This window comes from Barbus barbus (assembly GCF_936440315.1).
Source record: "Barbus barbus genome assembly, chromosome: 40".
In the NCBI taxonomy this organism is placed as follows: Eukaryota; Metazoa; Chordata; class Actinopteri; order Cypriniformes; family Cyprinidae; genus Barbus; species Barbus barbus.
Genome location: NC_136718.1, coordinates 11,232,774 through 11,252,811, shown reverse-complemented (window position 1 = coordinate 11,252,811; position 20,038 = coordinate 11,232,774). Strand labels below are relative to the sequence as shown.

Sequence of the window (20,038 nt, the reverse complement as noted above, 5' to 3'; positions counted from 1 at the left end):
CTTAAAAAGTCACGTTGGACTCCGTGACGGAGAAGCGGCCGTCTTTCCACTTTGCACGGTAATCCAATCACTCTCACACTGCAAACCTTACTGATGAGGCAACTGGTTAAGACTCACTTCCTTATATCCTCCTTCCTTCCGCCGATAATTGACAAACTCCACCCCAATCACGCAAAGTGAAAATGAAAGTACTCTGGGCCACAACATCTTTTCAAAGTATTTTGCACTGCCGCAGTGTACTTACTTTTGTGACCAGCGGTTTAGACATTAAAGGCTGTGTGTTGAGTTATTTTGAGAGGACAGCAAATTTACACTGTTATACAAGCTGTACACTCACTACTATACATTGTAGCAAAGTGTCATTTCTTCAGTGTTGTCACATGAAAAGATATAAAATATTTACAAAAATGTGAGGGGTGTACTCCTGTGAGATACTGTATGTGTGTATATATTAGGGCTGTCAATGTTAAAGCCTTAACACATGCGGTTAATCTAAAAATTTTAATGAGTTAATATTTTTTTAATGCAAATTAATCGTTTGATTAGGTTTGACCCCAACTTCTTGCAGTCATCCCAGGGCGGAAGGTAATCCATCATTGCCTGCGTCCCAATGTGAATATGACCCATCCTAAATTCTGTGTGATATCAGTAATTTTCAATACTATTTAGGGCAGATAGGGTGTATAGTATTCACATTGGGATGCAGGGATTGTGTGATTATGAGGCTCCGGGCTAGACAAAAGTGAAGCGAATGCGAGAGCGAGAGAGGTATACTCATATGATAAGGGTACAGCAAACCAGTGTAGCGGTTTTCCTGCACAATTGGGCTATTTTGAAAATACAGTCGCGGGAAAAATTACAGAGCTGTGGGTTGTATTTTTTTGGGCTACTTTTATAATGTACCGCGGCTGCCCAAAGTGTAGCCTATATATACACACGTGATCGCAAAAGGAAGTTATTACAAACACTCGATGGTGGTTTAAAGGGAGTAAAAGTGTACTATTAATCTCATAAACTGTCTTATGTAGCATGATTCTAATGTTAGCTCTAATGCACCTGCAGAACAGGTCCAATTCTTCTCCATAATGCATTTTATCATAATACTTCATGTAAGGTCGCAAGAAAATGTTTTGTTGTATTTATTTAGAAATACTTTTGATAATAGTTGGGTAAATGTGTACTGGGATTGAAGCTTGGTAAACGTTTTATTGCCAGTATAAAGGCTGATAATGGCTAAATTAAAACAAAAGAATAATAAGGATTATGTCTCATTCCTGGCGAACATGTGAAAGTTTTCCTTAAACTAGTTTGTCATGCATTCCTTTATTTCAACACATTTACAGGTAAATCCTAGTATTTTAAAATTTACGATTAAATCACAGTCCATGACTGTAATTTATGTGATTAAATTTTTTAATCGATTGACAGCACTAATATATATATATATATATAAATAAAATCTGGGACTAAATCTTATTTTATTAATTTTTTTGCCACACCTGCCAATGAAAAAATTTTTTTTTTTACCGGCCATGAAACTCTTTTGCAAAAACAGGCAGTTATTACTACTACAGTGACTAAACAGATTTATCAGGTTTTTAATTTGTCCTTTATATTACTTACAAGAAAACAACAACAAATTTATTGATTTATCTTTTTTCTTTTTTTCCTAAAAACATTGAGATTCTTGTCCTTTGCATGTTTTCGGCAAACGGTTATTCGGCTATTCGATTAGCTTCCTTTGACGGCCAGATATCGAACTGAAAATTTGAAGGGGGCCAAGGGGGTGGGGGCCATCCTGATGTCTTTCTGGGGGACCTAAATTTTAAATTAAATTGAAATTTAAAATCTATAAAAGGTTAACATTAGTGCTGTCTGCCAGTCGATTTAAAAAAGTAATGACACATTTCACTGTAAATAATCATGATTAAATCGCATATTTATTTTGTCATAATTTCACATTGAACCTCCAAATTAATGTAGAAACAACATAAATATAGTATATTTTAAATGTTTTTAATGGCATCTTTTTACAAAGTAGCCTATTATTAATGAAGCATTAATACCAATACTGCTACTGGTGTCTCTATTAAATGAATTTCCCCTTAATTTTACCTATTATAGCAATTCAACATTACAGTATAATGCTGACTTTAAAATGACTTTAATAAAGCAAATCTCTCCCGTGAACTGCCAAAATACAGACAGCACATCACATGTCCCACCAGAGACAGTAATATATTGGATCACTGTTACACAACAATAAAGGACGCATATCACTCTGATATCATCAGAGAGTCCTAAGCAGCTTTAGGACTCTCTGATCACTGTTTGGTTCATCTTATTCCATCCTACAGGCAGAAACTTAAGTCTGCAAAGCCTGTATTAAGATCTGTTAAAAGATGGACTGGACTTAATGACTACAGACTGACTGAGACAGACTGGGGGTAAAGAATCCAGGAAATCACATTGTAGGATTTTTAATGAATTAATTGGTAAATTCCTCGGTAAAATAAGTATTTGTTCACCTACAAACAAGCAAGATTTCTGGCTCTCACAGACCTGTAACAACTTCTTTAAGAGGCTCCTCTGTCCTCCACTCGTTACCTGTATTAATGGCACCTGTTTATACACACACTCCAAACTCCACTATGGCCAACACCAAAGAGCTGTCGAAGGACACCAGAAACAAAATTGTAGACCTGCACCAGGCTGGGAAGACTGAATCTGCAATAGGCAAGCAGCTTGGTGTGAAGAAATCAACTGTGGGAGCAATTATTAGAAAATGGAAGACATACAAGACCACTGATAATCTCCGTCGATCTGGGGCTCCACGCAAGATCTCACCCCGTGGGGTCAAAATGATCACAAGAACGGTGAGCAAAAATGCCAGAACCACACGGGGGGATCTAGTGAATGACCTGCAGAGAGCTGGGACCAAAGTAACAAAGGCTACCATCAGTAACACTACGCCGCCAGGGACTCAAATCCTGCAGTGCCAGACGTGTCCCCCTGCTTAAGCCAGTACATGTCCGGGCCCGTCTGAAGTTTGCTAGAGAGCGTTTGGATGATACAGAAGAGGATTGGGAGAATGTCATATGGTCAGATGAAACCAAAATAGAACTTTTTGGTGAAAACTCAACTCGTCGTGTTTGGAGGAGAAAGAATGCTGAGTTGCATCCAAAGAACAGCATACCTACTGTGAAGCATGGGGTGGAAACATCATGCTTTGGGGCTGTTGTTCTGCAAAGGGACCAGGACGACTGATCCGTGTAAAGGAAAGAATGAATGGGGCCATGTATCGTGATATTTTGAGTGAAAACCTCCTTCCATCAGCAAGGGCATTGAAGATGAAACGTGGCTGTGTCTTTCAGCATGACGATGATCCCAAACACACCACCCGGGCAACGAAGGAGTGGCTTCCTAAGAAGCATTTCAAGGTCCTGGAGTGGCCTAGCCAGTCTCCAGATCTCAACCACAGAAAATCTTGAAAGTCCGTGTTGCCCAGCGACAGCCCCAAAACATCACTGCTCTAGAGGAGATCTGCATGGAGGAATGGGCCAAAATACCAGCAACAGTGTGTGAAAACCTTGTGAAGACTTACAGAAAACGTTTGACCTCTGTCATTGCCAACAAAGGGTATAACAAAGTATTGAGATTAACTTTTGTTATTGACCAAATACTTATTTTCCACCATAATTTGCAAATAAATTCTTTAAAAATCAGATAGTGATTTCCTGCATTCTTTCCCCCCCATTCTGTCTCCCATAGTTGAAGTGTACCTATGATGAAAATTACAGGCCTCTCTCATCTTTTTAAGTGGGAGAACTTGCACAATTGGTGGCTGACTAAATACTTTTTTGCCTAACTGTAAATTCAGCTCAGTACCACATGGGAGAATACTTATTGTAATATTTATATGGAAAATACTGTGGAACAGTGTGTATTTTGAGGCTTCAGAGTGCCGCGAAACTAACACTGACATACAACTAGAAAATATCTCTTTAACTCTTTAAACCATACTTGTACTCTCCTTAGACAACACGCACACACATTTTCTTTTACAAATAGCCTATGAAGCAAATAAAAACAAATATTTACTTAAATATTGAGAATTTCCAAACTTTGGAGAAGCTCACCAACATGACCGACGACCGTCTTCTCTTCTGACTGTGTGGAGCGAATTGTGCGCCAATATTCAAACAAATCCAGTGTTTTGCAAATACAAAACTCTGTTGGAGAGAAAATGCAGAGGTATGGACAAATATATGTATTGTGTGTTACAACTGAGACTCATTTGCCCTTTTATGAGGAAACTTGGCGTGCGGGCAGATTTTCTCACATGTGCGATTGAGCCTCTTTCTTTTCCAAACACAGCAGATGGTCAATTTACGCTAGTCTCTCGAGACTTCAATCACCTCTTTACCTTTTCAGACCAATGAGTGGGAACAGGTGAGTGTCTGTCTTACTAACTCTATAATTAACCATTTAGATGTTTTCACAAAGCGACCCTACTACAGTGAATTAAAAATGAAAGCTTAGAAAATGTAATTTAGTATCAGATATAATATCACCCAAGAGGTCATAAATTAATAATAAAAAAAAAAAAAAAAAAAGAGAAAAATCACATTTAGTACAATATCTAAAAAAATAAATGTAACTGCATTCATTTGTGTCTAAAATAATTACGTATTTTCTAACTAAGCAAAATTATGCATATTTCTGTTCTGGTGTCACTCTTGTCCTGTGAATTGGGGAGAAGGATCAAATTCACGCTGATGTAATACTAAATTCAGCATTTTAATAAACAGCGTGCTACACGTGTGAAGACACACTCTGGATAGCCAGGACTCTTCTAGGAGTGACTCAGATGATGAACGTTTCTATATAGGCAGCTTTACTACAAATACCATGGTATTTATCTAGTAAAATTATAGATAAATTTAGATTATATTTTAGTACATATAGCTGAATCACAATAAAGCTCACCTGAACTTAAACTAGTTTATAGTAGCTAGATTATAGTAGCCTATTTGTATAATTAGTTTAGCCTACTCCTTTCAGTAGGTTGTCTGTGTGTAGTTTTATACTTTTACTGCAGAGGTAGCCTACAACATTTCTCTCCACTGTAGGCTAGATCTCAACATATACAGCAGAATGACAATAAATCTTACTTGACCTAACGTAAAAAATTTCAAAACACTTTCATTTTTGGTACACAATATCATCACTATCCACTATACATTTTAGTATTACAATGAATGTTGAACATTTAATATAAACCTCTATATTTCTATATAAATCTATAGAGATCTAGATGTATATAGAGATATTCTATATCCCGCGATCCAACAGAGGATAAGAGGTACGGAGAATGGATCAGTTTTTATTGGGAAAGACTGCCTAGATAAACGTTTTAGCCATGTCACTACTGATTTTTGAACTAATGTTAACTTTACAGCACTTGTGAATTTCACTGACACTGTAGTAGGGTCGCTTTGTGAAAACATCTAAATGGTTAATTATAGAGTTAGTTAGACAAACTCACCTGTTCCCACTCATATTGGTCTGAAAAGGTAAAGAGGTGATTCAGGTCTCGGGAGACTAGCGTAAATTGACCGACAGCGCTTTCTGCTGTTTTTGGAAAGGAAAGAGGTTCAATCGCATTTGTGAGAAAATCAAGCCAAGTTTCCTCATAAAAAGGCAAATGAGTCTCACAGTTGTAACACACAATACATTATTTGAGAGAAAATGCAGAGGTATGGACAAATGAGTTTTGTATTTGCAAATCACTTTGCGTTTGTTTGAAAGTAGAGGTTTTCTTTGCAAAGTGTATTGTTTATGCAAAACACTGTTTGCTTGAATATTGGCACAAAATTTGCTCCATATGACTGTAACGGCCAATAAGTGATGTTATGAACGAGATGTTATTTTATTGATTAAGTTGAGGACAAATACTCTAGTTCATTCAACGTAAAGCTAGTTGAGTCAGTGAAAACTTAGTTTTAAGTTGAATGAACAAATTCAGTAACTGAAAGTGGTCAACATAAGGGATCATTGAAACCACTAAACTGCCAAATAATTTTTTTTATCAGCGTTTTCAGACATGCCGCTTTGTTTTGGGCTAAATTTGGGAGATTCACCTCAAACAGCCTGGGCACAATATAAAGCTCTTCTAGTTACCTTAATAGTGTGTCCGTTAATTCAGATGTGGTACATTTCCAAAGCTTGCATTATGAACCAATAGATTAAGTAAATATTGTGTTAGACTGAAGTGATTTATTATGAATGATTATGTCTGGCTCTAAACATTTACCTCTGCATCACAAAACTGTTGCTCAACACAAAGGTGGTGTTATTGGTCGCGTAAATGTCACTTTGAATTGAAATATTTTGCATTAATCGTTAAATTTCAAGTTTACAAACATGGTGTTTTTTTTGTTTTTTAATAAATATTCTAACATTGTAATAAAAATTCCCAAAAGTAGGTCTAAAAATTAGTGTCAAGGTATGTCAAGGTTACCAAAGCAGTTCCACTTTAAATGTAAAAATGAGTGCATTGGAAAATTAGTGCTTATCAGGAAAGTTTTAATCAGGCAAGTTAGACTGTGCTTCCTTTAAGACACAAAATGTAGCATATTTTATGAAAGTAGGTTTACATCATAGCGGTCTATTAAACTTAAACCTGAAAGTGTAAGTGCCAGTATTGGCGAAACGTCACACTTTACCTAACAGTAATGCAAAAAAAAACAAAACACTGCTCTATACATAGAAGTTCTATACATTTCCCTTGCAGGAATGGAACAGTGAAAACATGGTTAATTCTTAGGCCAGTCACAGCACAAGCAGTCGGGATTGAAGACGGTGCCAACAGGACAAGACATTTTATAGGGCTTGCCATTAGAACACTGAATGAAGGTCTTCGGGTCATCTGGGTTTACAAATAACCCGGCCGTTTTGGCAACACAGAACTCTGAGGGAACATGAGGTTTTTTGGCACGAGATACAGCAGTGGATGCTGTTGTGGTGATCTTAACAGGCTCATGTGTAGCATTTGGAGAGACAGGTGGGAAATCTGGAGGAGAAAACATTTTATTAGTTTTCCAGTTATTAATCTAGTTTATTACACAACTTTCTGGAATGCTGTTTTTTTTTTTTTAAGCAGCAGCAGCAGCTTTAAGATAATGTAGATGAAATTTGTTCATAATGGTTCATTACAAGTCAAATCAATATTTTACATGTATTGATTTAAAGAGTAGCTGTGCAATACTCATTGTACAGTCAGTCATTATCACTAAATAAACCGACAGGGTGACACAGACCTGACTGTAGATTATATATTCTTTATAATCTAAAAAAGTAGTTAAAAAGGCAATCACACTATTAATTGTGATTAATCATATGTATGGAAGCACATTTTTGCATCATAGGACATAAATCATGCATTGGTAAACCATAATTGTCTCATTATTAATATTAATATGATAAGTTTGTATAGCATCTCATACAGTATTTTGTCATAAGCAGTTGAAATGGGATACCAAGTAATTATGAGATAAAAAGTAGAAACTGAGACTTGCAATTGTCTCAATTTAGTATCTCATCATGTCAAATTCTTCTCAAAGTACTTTTTTTTTTTTTTTTTTTTTTTTTTTAAAACAGACGGTCATAATTGTGATTTACCAAAGCATGATTTTTTGTCTTCTGTGGTAAAAATGGGCTTGATTAAGGTGAGATGTACCTATATTAAGAAGTGTACTGAGATGTCCAATGAGAGGGTATTTGCCCTGCTCACAGAACTGTCCTGTAAAGTCATCAAGATCCAGAGCCCAGACGAAAGCTCCTCCAAACCTGTTCTCCTTTAGGTAGTTCACCTGAAGCAGCAAAGATTATGAACATGAGAGCTGCATTAGTTTATCAACTTTCCAAACCTTTGTGACATATTTACCTTAGTCTCAAAGCTTTCCTTGTTGTCGAATCCCACCCATTCATGCCCTTTTGTTGCATAAGGAACTTTCTGATCATCAATCCATTTCACAGAGGTTCCTTGAAGAAAAGTACAGACCTGATGGGAGAATATGGGTTCATAACTTCTGATTATATTTTGCACAATCAAAAAACAAGTTGTAACGTAAGTGCATGTGTTCAGGTTGAAGGCAAGACCTCATAATAGGACCAGAATCCGGCCTCTCTGGTGTATTTTCCAGCTGATCCAGGACCACTGGCTGGAGCTCCAGGTCCACTAGCTCCAGATGACAGGCGAAATGTTCTTCCATATGTTGCAAAGCCCATCCTCAGCTTCTCCACAGGAGCGCCCTGATCTCTCCAGTACCTCATTGCAAAATCCTGCATTGTCATGACAAATCACTTATTTCCGGTTGCATGTTTCTAACTTATTTGCAGTGACTCACTGGGTGCTTCTCAATTCTTAGGTGCATTCTCCTTTCCTTTCCTCACATCTCATCTCCACCCCTTCTGGATGCAAGGGAAGGATGCACGGAAAAGACGCAAGGAATTGAATCAAGTGAAATATATCCTCGCTCCCTTTAGCATCACTTCAGAGCGTCATCAGCTGCGCAAAATGGATCTGCCCTTATGTTGTTAGTTTTTTTTAAGACATTGAAAATAAATCTTAATAAAAGCAAGATGCCCTGTTGAAATATGACATGTATGGTTTATTTAAATTGCAAAGGTAAAATAAAATTAAAATTACTACAACAGATGAGAGGGGGGGGGGGGGGTGAGAGATTTACACGCGTGTCAGGTTTTTTGATGAAAGAGTTCCGCATTGGATACACACGTATCCTCGCTCATAGCTCCTCTGGAAGGCTCCTCACTCCTCGTTCCTAGCCTCCTCGCGGTGCAATTAGAGAATTGAGATGTCCTTCAAGATGGCTGAGCTCGATCGGTTTCCGGGTCATAGGATGGAGGACCGAAGAGCCAGGAAGCGAGGAGGGATATTGAGAAGCACCCACAGTATCAATTATATACACGTTATACATGAGTGGGATAGAAGGCCTTCTTACAGTATTGAAGTAGATATAGTCTCCTGTGTCTTTAGAGCCACGGTACAGAGGACTGTTGTGGCCGGTGATTCTTTCCCATGAGCCGTGGAAGTCATAGGTCATCACATTAATGAAGTCCAAATACCTGCATTACCAGAAGACACAAGTTCAGAGAGTCATCAGTTCAGACTCAAGACATTCAAGCAAAAAATGAGGCTGTCTGTGTGGGTCTTGGCCAGACCACATTCATTCGATTCAGATTTCTTTATGCAGAGTGAACAAAAACTTTTCAGAAGGCATACTTAGCGACTTCTGCAATTTCATAACCAGCATCAACGGTTCCTTTCCCAGCAGCCACTGCAGCAGAAAGCATGAGTCTGGGGCGTCCAGTGGCAGCACTCTCTGCCTCAAAAGCTTCCAAGAGCTCCTGTTACAGTCAAAGTAAATAATGGAAACATTAAAAACAGTTTTGAACCTAGGATTCAAAATCTAATATAAACCTGAAAACAAACAAAGTCTTTGGATTTAAAAAAAAAAAAAAAAAAAAAAAGTTCTTGTTTTTTACTTAAGCATTAACCTTGTTATCATCCAATCATGTGAACAGCATAATTTGACTTTAAAAACTACTGTATCGTAAAATAACAAAAACACTAAATACGACAATACCTTGCAGAGCAGAGTGAACCTTTGCTTGTCTTCTGGAGGACTTCCACGGGAACCCGGATACTCCCAGTCCAGATCCAGACCATCAAAGCCATGTCTCCTCAGAAATGTGATGGAGGACTGAATAAACGTCTGCCTGTTTGCTGATGTGGACACCATTTTAGTAAACCTGACGAGAAGTTCCATGAAGATGAAATAAACAGTTGTTTAACACACATCCTTCAAAATTCAGTTTAGTTTAGGATTCTTACTGTTCTGTGCCAAAGTTCCATCCTCCGACAGCCAAGAGAGTCTTCAAGCCGGGATTTCTGTCAAGTCAAATATTTGTATCATTATTCGCTGTAATGCTGTCTAACCAATTATCACTCTTCAAAACTACATAATGCATTATATTCAATTAAATGCATTCACAAACAAAACATCAGATAGCACATACTTTTCCTTTAGTCCATTGAAAGATTTGTAGAGAGTTTCATCATTCCATTCAAAAGTGGTTAACTCATTTGTGTTACTAATAATGGAAAAAGCATAAATTAAATGAGTGCACAGATACGGATCCACATTCTCTGGCATGTACTTGCCAACATCAGGTCTATACTGAGCCCAGTTTGTGAAGTAGCATGCCAGTTGGGAGGCCCATCCTGCAATAAATAAACATTAATTTAATAACATAGTAATATATTATACAATTATTAACTTCAGTATATTAGAAACATTATTAAGAGCAATTACATCTATTATTTCCATGATCCTACATAAAGAAAAGTGGTTTGCAGGATGGATACATTGTTATTAGTAGTAGTATAGGGATTTTTCAATATAGTATTTAGAAACGAAACAAAGCAAAAGAAAATTACCAAAGTGACACAATGCCAAGGAAAAGCCTGAAACAAGATAAAAAGTGGTGTTATCAAAACACTCCAAGGCCATCAAGCTCTTAGAAATGAATTCTGTAAGATCAATCACTTACCAGCTAGAAAAATGAATTTGGTCATCATAATGCGATGGCTGTATCAGTCAAGAAGCTCTGCTACTGCTGTATGAAAGACAGAAGTTACCGTTTATATAACCCCCAACACACAGAACTCCTTGCATAATACCAATGATTAACCAAAAACAAGAACAATTTTCCTAAAATGGCTGTTCCCTGTCATCTGCCTTGGATGTTGTAACCGTACATTTTTTAGGAGACAGACCATTGCACTATAACGGTTAAGGTTTTGTACTTGGTTATTGAAGTTTAAACAATGGAACAAACGCTCCTACAATCTCAAAGTTCAGTAAATCAAATGTCTAATTTGAACTGTCATTTCCTCTCAAAACATTAAGTTATACTGATCCAAAAACCACACCTACTGCAAAGAATGCGTTTAAAAAAAAAATTTAAAAAAAAAAAATTCCCTCTATGAAACAACTTTGACTCAGTAACATTACGTTGCTCCCCGTCTCAACATATTCAGTGCTCATCTGGTCTGATCACATGCTCTTCATGAGTCAAGGATCTGAAAAGGGTCTCATTCCATTTGTATGTTACAAGCTCATTTGAAAGGTCAGTAAAAGTTCAAATCACATCACTTTCTCTGTTATGCTGATGATGCTCAGCTCTATACATCTTCATAGCCAGACGAAACATGCCAATTCGCAACAAAACCAACAGAATACATAGGCCTAGTTGACAAAAAATAAATAAATAAATAAAAAAAAAAACTGGGTGACAATTTCCTACTGCTAAATTCTAAAGAAAAAAAAAAATTAAATAAAACCAGGTGTTAATTATCGGAACAAAAACCTCGGCATGTAAAAACCTAGAACACCGTTTAACACTTGACGGTTGCTCTGTTAATTCTGTCATTAGTTAGGAATCTAGGCGTGCCATTGATCGCAATCTTTCCTTTGAAAGCCACATTTCGACAGATCCTTTGCTAAGACCTCGTCACCTCAACGCCCATTAACACAACACGAGAAACAGTTCCTCTGCTTAATCTGACTGGTTTCTTGTGAAATATGGAGGCATTAGGGTTGCATGTGATCCTGTTGGCACACAACTTGTAGGTCCTTACAATAAGCTCTCATTTGAAACGGATACAACAGATGTTGGCATGCACTACCAAAATATTGTATTGTTGAGCAGGGTCACAACTGGTGATCTACAGACCTCTGATAGGAGAACCACAATGAACAAAGTAAATATAAAAGACAATGTCAGATTAGTTTTTAACACTTGTTCTGCATGATTATTTTATCTTTATGGTCCAAATAAACTGACAGGATGATCACAGCTGCCACAATCATTTGCACAGGAGTTGAAACTTCCAAATAACAGTGCTTTAATTTAAATGGTAACCTTAAATTTTAATGCATTACGTGCTTAACCCAGACACTATCCCTCATTTAGCCTGTCTCTCTAACTCTTAGACTTGTTGGTCTCCCAGGGTCAAGTGACGCATCGTGCAACATTTTAAAGACTGCTTTAGTCATTTAACAACCAAATTGTCACAGAGGAAAAAAAGGAACAAGTCTAAGCATGTCATAATCTGTTACATTAAAAAACAATTAAGTAGGCTAGTAAACAAGCTAGGAGGCTACGGTCTGTTGAGGATCTGGTCAGTTCATTCTGCCCTCTAAATGGAGAATATTGGCATATCAGCCTCATAACGGGCCCTTAAAGCAACAGTCCACTTTTTTGAAAATAGGCTCATTTTCCAACTCCAAGGAGTTAAACAGTTGAATTTTACCCTTTCAGAATCCATTCGGTTAGCATCTCGCTCAAATGACCAAAGAGTTGATTTTTTCGTATTTAAAACTTGACTCTTCTGTAGTTACATAGTGTACGAAGACTGACGGAAAATGAAGAGTTGGGATTTTCTAGGCCGATATGGCTAGGAACTATGCTCTCATTCCGGCGTAATAATCAAGGAACTTTGCTGCCGTACCATGGGTGCAGCAGGCGCAATGATATTACGCAGCGCCTGAAAGAAGTCCCCAGAGTTTTTTTTTTTTTTTTTTTTTTTTTTTTTTTTAAATAAAACATTCACCGGGGATATATTCAAAGCAAAGCAATAAAGTACATACACAACCAGAATACAAAACAATTGCCTAAATGGGAATAACAAATGAAATCTAAATAGATAAGTGAAATCTAAATAGAAAAAAAAAAAAAAGCTACCATAAGCGTCTTTTAAATTTAATAAAAACTATATCCAAAGGAGGTTACAACCAAGTCATTATTTTTTTCCGTCAATACGGTTGTATTATCAGCTCCCTTAAGTGATGAGCAGAGAGACTCAAAAAGAAAAACAAATCCTAAAATTGGGCATACAATCAGTAACTTTACATTTGTGAAGGTTAAAGACCACAAAGAGTTAAGTTATAACAATCCAGGTTCTTTGATCCCAATTCCCAAAAACAGTACATTTCAAAACTAAAAAGTTTGTTGTAAGCTGAGAAAACAAGCATTTCTTTCCATAAATCCTTTGAATGGTCACATTCAAAAAAATAAGTGTGCTATTGTTTCCAAGTTAGAATTTCAGAAAATTAAATTGTGTAAAGAATCACAGGGATATTAAGAATTTGAGTCAAGTTCTTTCATCTTGTTAGGTAACAGACTTGTTAATACCGGCTCATTTTAATAGAAAAGGGCAATTTAGTTTCCACTTATAAAATGCTTTAAGATGACAACTAAACTTAAGGGTTTTTCTAATCAAGAAATTGTTACATATATTATAAAGCTCCAGACCGCCAATACAAATTTTGGGCATTTCACATTTTAAAGAAAAATTTGCCCTAACCAAATGTAACAATTTGGGTGAAGTGGAATTAATAACCCATTCATACACTCTAGGTATCCACTTCAAAGAGTTCTGAAGATTCAAAATAGGAATAGGAGTTCCCATCCTTTAACAAATCTAAAACAAATTACACCGTGTCAAACCAGTTTTTAATAAAGAGATTTTTTTCCACACAGCACATTCAAATTATTCCATAGAATAGATCTAGGAGAAGAAAAACTCTGACAGAAGGCAAGCTTACAAGCGTCCAGAGCTTGCTTATGAAAATTAGCGAGCTTAACAGTGTTTATTGAAATTATAAAAAAAATAAAAAAAACGCAAGCTAATAAAAACCTCCACATTTCTCAAATATCAATTTAGGAATATAAAACCATAAACAAATTAGGGTCAGCATTCAAGTTCAGGCAATGTTTAATCCAACCAATTTTAAAAACTTGATTGAGTACTAAAACCCAAAACATTCACATCTCCCTCCAAAGCATTTCTGATCAGCATCTTCCTTTTAACATTCGGTTTTATTTTTCCACAAATTTAAATAACAGTCAATAGATGAGCATGTTTTTCAGTCAACAACGACAAAGCTGGGTAAAAAAAAAAAAACCAAACAAAAAAAAAAAAAATCCTAGAAATACCTTCCGCTTTAGATAAAACAACCATAATTGGTTAAGTTTCTTTGTAACCAACAATTGAACATCTAAGCAGGGAGTAATAAAAATTAAGAAACTCCGCGACCAATAAAAATAAAAAAGGTCATATGGTACACCCTTGTCTTACACCCCTACTAATCACAAACCGAAGAGAAACACCATTAACTAAAAACACATTGCTATTAGTATTTTTTGTAAAAAGTCTGTACTATTTTAACGAAAGAATGACCAAAACCAATCCTACGCAGAGATTCAAAGTCATGTTCGACTGAATCAAAGGCCTTATTGAAGCCTAAAAATTAAAATGTATCTATCATTCATCAAATCCTTATAGTCTAAAATAGCTAACAATAACCATATATTATTTGTTATATGCCTGACTTTCATGAAGCCAGACTGGGAACCGGAAATAATCTCCTAAACATGGGTTCAGCCTGTTTGCATAATGGGAAGCTAACAATTTGTAATCTAAATTAAGTAAAGTAATCAGACGCCCATTATCCAAGTACAGGGAATCCTTGTTAGGTTTTGGAATTAAAGCCCCTGCATCATGGACTCAGTCAATTCACCTTTCTGTACAGTCTTTCAACATTTCTAAGACAAACTCTTATCTCTTGCCAAAACGTCCCGTAGAATTCAAAAGCAGTCCATCTGGACCTGGAGTTTTGGGGGGGGGGGGGGGGGGGTGATTTATGAATAACAACATCCAAGGACAAATCCATCTCACAAGACGGCATGATCATCACTTATGAGTGTGAATGCCTGAACACAAAAAAAGCTATCAGAAATTTGTGGGTTAAACGTGGAAGTATAGAGATGTGAATAAAAACTGGAAACAAAATTAGAAACTCTGGCTTCATCTGTAACTAAACTGCCTTCAATATAGAGTAGTTTCTCACTTTTCCTCTTTTTAAAAAAAAAAAAAAAAAAAAAAAAAAAAAAAAAAAAAGTTGAATGCCGTTGTCTGTGAACAGCGCGTTTTTAATTTACCGGTAAAGTCGTTCTGGAAATTTTACTGGTAACTTATTACGGTGTGAAAGGGGCTTTTGATAGCGGTTGCCGAAAAAGCTATCAAAAATACACAAACTCACTAATCGCAGTACGTTAAATGTATGAAGAGCATATAAAGTGTACAGACTCAAAGCATGAAAACAAATTAAGTGTTCAGGGTGAAAGAAAAAAAAAAAAAAAATCAAGTTTTGCACAAAATACAAGTAAGGGCAAAGAAAACGCGACCAACACCGAGGCCATCGTCCCCAGCTAGGTAACTAGATGTAGCTGCTGGGCAATGCATTGCAAGTGCTTAGTAATGATCTATGCTAAGCTACGCTAAGCTAAAAGTGCTACTGCCAGACCCGGAGATCGGCTGCCCCTCTATGGGCTGCCCACATTCCCTCTGGATATCATTGACGACCGCGTAAACAATAACATCATGCTCATCGTTGTAGAATTTGTAGATAGATCCCCATTCAACCACTCGAAGCACACAGACGGGTCTGCCATCTAAATAATAGGGGATCTACCCATACATAGGCATGGTTGTACCCACCAATTTTCAAAAAAGTGGCATGTTCCTTTAAAAAACAGTTCACACAAATATGAAAACACTGTTATTGTTTACTTACTCTCTTGTAGTTCAAAACACATATGTGGGAGAGATGTGAGCTTCGGCGGAAGGCAGATTATATAGACCAGTGCTTTTCAAACCTGTACTGCACATTTAGTCTCTCCCTTATTAGACACACCTGATTCAACTCATCAGCTCGTTAGTACAGACTGCAAGACCTGACAAAGGAGACAAACAAAATGTGCAAGACAGGTTTGATAACCACTGACATACACTTACATATATTTAATAATTAGCATTACGTAATTAAAACAATGTAATTTTTATGTTCAGTGTTTATTGCTTGAAAACAATGTAATCTGCACTACAAGGCTTTAAACTTCACATTTGGTAACAGGATAACAAAAACCACAAACATATATAAAATAAAGAAGTATTTTCTAAAAGTAAAGCACTTCCTTCAAAATCGTTTATAAATTTGAAACATAAAAAAATAACTGCATTCATGTAAAGCAGCTACTTGTCCTTTAATAATAATTAAATATTGTATTGAATGTTATTTCAGAATATTTTCGTTCTCAGTCTTCCCAAAGATCTTCTCATCCAGTCTGGTCCAACATGAGATGGTGGGAAACTACAGCAACCTGTTCCCAGTACCAGGACGCGAGCCTGGTCTGGAGCCGTACATGTTGCTGCAGGGCCGGCCCAAGCCTTTATGGCATTGGTCTCAAACTCAATTCCTGGAGGGCCAAAGCTCTGCACAGTTTAGCTCCAACCCTAATCAAACACACCTGATCCAGCTAATCAAGCTCTTCAGGATCACTAGAAACTTCCAAACAGGTGTGATTTAGAGCTGGTTGGAGCTAAACTGTGCAGAGCTGCGGCCCTCCAGGAATTGAGTTTGAGACCAATGCTTTATGGGGCCCTAAGCAGAATTTTGTTTGGGGGGCCCCTCGGTGCCGCCAATATAACTGTTTATTGTCAAAGCTTGATTATGCACACACTATAAATCTAACACACCCATTATCAGTTTTGTTTGTTGTAGCTGTGTTGCTTACATCATACCATTGTCTGCCTGCATGTTTTTACCTTTCTGTGGTTTTGAACAACAGTTGCAACAGTTACAAACTTACAACGGTGGTCAGGTGTTCATTTTCACTTTAACATTCAAAGTCTTAGGCTCGGTTTCACAGACAGGGCTTAGACTAAACCAGGATTAAGCCATAGTTCAATTAGAACATTTAAGTGATTTCTTAGAAAAAAAGCATTACAGGTGTTCATCATAAGACAAAACAAAAGCACTGACATGTTTTAAGATCAGTCAGTGCAAGTTTCTTTCATCTGAAATAGCTCAGATTTACATTTTAGTCTAGGACTAGGCTTAAGCCTTGTCTGTGAAACAAGAAACCGGGGGTTAAAGTATTAAGTGGCATACTTAATGTGCTGAAAAGTAGCTAAATAAACCAGCAGACAATGAATTTACAGAACAGAATGTTATTTTAACAACATAAATATTAATCGAAGTTGTACTTTTATTACAAGTCATACTTTTTTTTATAATAAATATTAAACACAACAGTGAGCATCTATATAAAACAACAACTCTTAATTTATATCTAGCTAATTGAGGCATAATGATATTGGAATATAATAGCAAAGACGCAAAATGTAGGCTGAATTCGGCACAACACCGGCGCATATTATCAAATGCTCATTATTGTGCCTGCATGACACGTCGCTATGTAAATAATCAAATAATATGCATAGAATATTTAATTATTTAATATTTCACTTTTGTATAATTACCACTGTCCATTGACATATATCACGAATATAAGATAAAATAAATGGTAATTTTTAATGTAGACTACTCTTGGAGGCCCTCTGGTGGCCACGGGGCCCTAAGCAGCCGCTTAGTTCGCTTATGCCTTGGGCCGGTGTTGTGCCGAATTCTGCACCCTGCCAAATTATGCACCCCCTAGTATTGGTATGTTTAGGAGTAGGTGTGGGGGAGGGGTTAGGATTAGGGGTGGGGTTGCGATTAGGCAATCAGGCAGCAACTTCAACGAAGGGGTGCATAATCTGGCAGGGGTGCAGAATTCGGCACAACACCGGCCGATGAGGCGGATGGGTGGGATGCTCCTCCTTTCTCAGCTCAAGAGCTCAATGGCTTCATTTATGGACGAGGAACCATCGACAGTAAACAGTCTGTGATGGTACAGTGAATCAGCACTGCATCGTTTTTCACATCTGTTCAGCTGTTCAGTCCAGCCTGATGCTCACTGTAATGATGTGTGTTTTGAAGGGGATCCTTCAGGCGCTGGAATACCTGCTGGAACGAGGTTACGCTCCTCAGAGAAGCTTCTACATTGGCTTGGGTCACGACGAGTAGGTCCGTCTCAAGTGAATTGACTAGCTGTCATTTAGATTAGAATACTTGTTTATATGCACTTATGTACATGGTTTTGTCAGGTGAATGGTTTAAATGGGGCAGCCAATATCGTGAAGCTCCTGAAGAGTCGTGGAGTGAAGCTCCAGTATGTTTTAGATGAAGGCCTGGCAGTGTTGGATGTCATAAGTGGCCTGGATGAACCTGCTGCTCTGTGAGACTGTTATTTTGAGCTGTTCCACTAGTAGAGTCAATTAGTAATTGAATTAGTGTGTAATTTTTGCCCTGTGTGTGGTTTTTGTAGAATAGGTATCAGTGAGAAAGGTCAGGCCACAGTAAAGCTGAGTGTCCGCAGAGCTCCTGGACATTCATCCATGCCTCCCAGAGAGAGCGGCATTGGCATCTTGGCGTCAGCAGTCAAAAGGCAAGCAGAAACCCCTAACACTTTTTTATTTATTTATTGTAAAGTACTTGGAGAAACTTAAAGTTGGATTCAAGTTATTCTCAAACCAGCTGCATGACAGCTGTATTAGACTAAGATACATGTATTTAAATGAAGATGCTATCTTTTAATATTTTTTCCCAGATTGGAGGAAAATCCAATGCCCAGGCTGTTTGGTTATGGTCCTGAGCGTGGCACGTTTCAACACCTGGCCCATAAGGTAAAATGCTCCAAGCTGAGGATTTTACAGGCCACATTTTATGAAATCCTGTCCTGTATTCTGTATATGTGAAAACCATTTCTCTTATTTTCTTTTGTAGTTTGGTTTGCCTCTCAGATTCATCATGTCTAATCTGTGGCTCTTCTCTCTGCTACTCAGCAGGTAGCTCTTATTGGTTACCTTAATGCAGTAACTAATGTCATATCAAAGCATATTTTATATGGGACTTTTCCTGCATCGAAAACTTTGGACCTCCAAAGACAATTTAATAATGGTTATGGGATTTTTTCCCTCACTATATGACTGCCATCACATACCAGTCTATACTTTTATATGAAAAGCTTGTTACACAAGTCAGGCTTTAAACCCCGAGTCTGCCTTGTACCCATATGATAATAATTCATATTATTTATTGTGAAAGAAATTAATAATTTACTTCAGCAAGGACACATTAAATTGCTCAAAACTGACAGTAAAGATGTTTCATAATATTACAAAATATTTTTATTTTATGTAAATGCTCTTCTTTTTAACTTTTTATTCATCAATGAATCCTGAAAAAACTGTATTATGGTTTCCACAAAAATATTAGTTTATATTAAAATATTACGTTTTTAACATTGATAATAATGAGAGATATATTTCTATGGCCCAAATAAGATTTTTCTTTTTTTCTATTATTAGTTAATTAATTGCAACATGTAAGCATGTAAATCCCAGGAAAATCCCTTTCATATGCAGGGTGTTGGAGAGAAAACCTGACACAAATGCTTTTGTGAGGACCACAACTGCCGTCACTATGTTTAACTCGGGTGTTAAGGTGGGCCCCTCTTTTTTGTTGTAGTTCACAAAGTAGCATGAACGTAGATCTGATTATTTCTCTTTTTCTGACAGGTTAACGTAATCCCCTCATATGCTGAAGCTTTTGTCAATTTCCGTATCCACTCAGCCTAAACACTGCAGGAGGTGAGAGGTCATGTGTTTGCCACAGCAATGACTCGTTCAGTCCAGCCTATAACTCTGATAGCTCATCTATTAACTTCTGCTCTTCACACCGTCTTCACACCAACCAGTTTCTCATGAATCACTCCGATTTAAAAACTGATTAACTCTAGATGGGTAGTGAGTAAATGATGACAGAATTGAAAGTTTTTGGGTGGGCTATCCCTTTAAATGAAATGCTATTTACAGTGGTTAGAATCAAAAGTCTTTCTGTCTGAGCTATTTCATAGTGTGATCCAATGTCTTCTTTTAGATTCTGGAGTTGGTCGAGTCAACTGTATCAGATGATATCAGATGATACTGTATCAGATGAAG

The 20,038-nt window shown here is 37.1% G+C and overlaps 1 protein-coding gene and 1 pseudogene across 4 annotated transcripts; one reads left to right on the top strand and one right to left on the bottom strand.

Moving 5' to 3' along the window:
- Positions 1 to 6,261: 6,261 nt before the first annotated feature.
- Positions 6,262 to 15,874, bottom strand: LOC306859420 (acidic mammalian chitinase-like). Of its 3 annotated transcripts, none has more exons than XM_079400435.1 (12): positions 15,729 to 15,874; positions 10,639 to 10,704; positions 10,526 to 10,552; positions 10,105 to 10,309; positions 9,920 to 9,976; positions 9,672 to 9,837; positions 9,308 to 9,432; positions 9,027 to 9,150; positions 8,164 to 8,346; positions 7,949 to 8,065; positions 7,742 to 7,874; positions 6,262 to 7,075 (listed from the first exon to the last, which is right to left on the bottom strand). In XM_079400435.1, the coding sequence occupies exons 2-12, from the start codon at positions 10,664 to 10,666 to the stop codon at positions 6,819 to 6,821; spliced, it is 1,422 nt and encodes a 473-aa protein (XP_079256561.1). In that variant the 5' UTR covers positions 10,667 to 10,704; positions 15,729 to 15,874; the 3' UTR covers positions 6,262 to 6,818. The 3 variants fall into 3 exon arrangements, with proteins under 3 accessions (XP_079256561.1, XP_079256562.1, XP_079256560.1); XM_079400436.1 differs by lacking the exon at positions 15,729 to 15,874 and adding an exon at positions 11,025 to 11,148; XM_079400434.1 differs by lacking the exon at positions 15,729 to 15,874 and having other exon boundaries at positions 10,639 to 11,004.
- On the top strand, positions 10,673 to 20,021 carry LOC306860072 (N-fatty-acyl-amino acid synthase/hydrolase PM20D1.2-like; annotated as a pseudogene). The gene is made up of 11 exons: positions 10,673 to 10,706; positions 16,253 to 16,369; positions 17,768 to 17,886; positions 17,976 to 18,058; positions 18,103 to 18,273; positions 18,364 to 18,483; positions 18,646 to 18,721; positions 18,822 to 18,883; positions 19,463 to 19,541; positions 19,616 to 19,687; positions 19,977 to 20,021. The product of its transcript is annotated as an N-fatty-acyl-amino acid synthase/hydrolase PM20D1.2-like (transcript).
- The last annotated feature ends 17 nt before the right edge of the window (positions 20,022 to 20,038 follow it).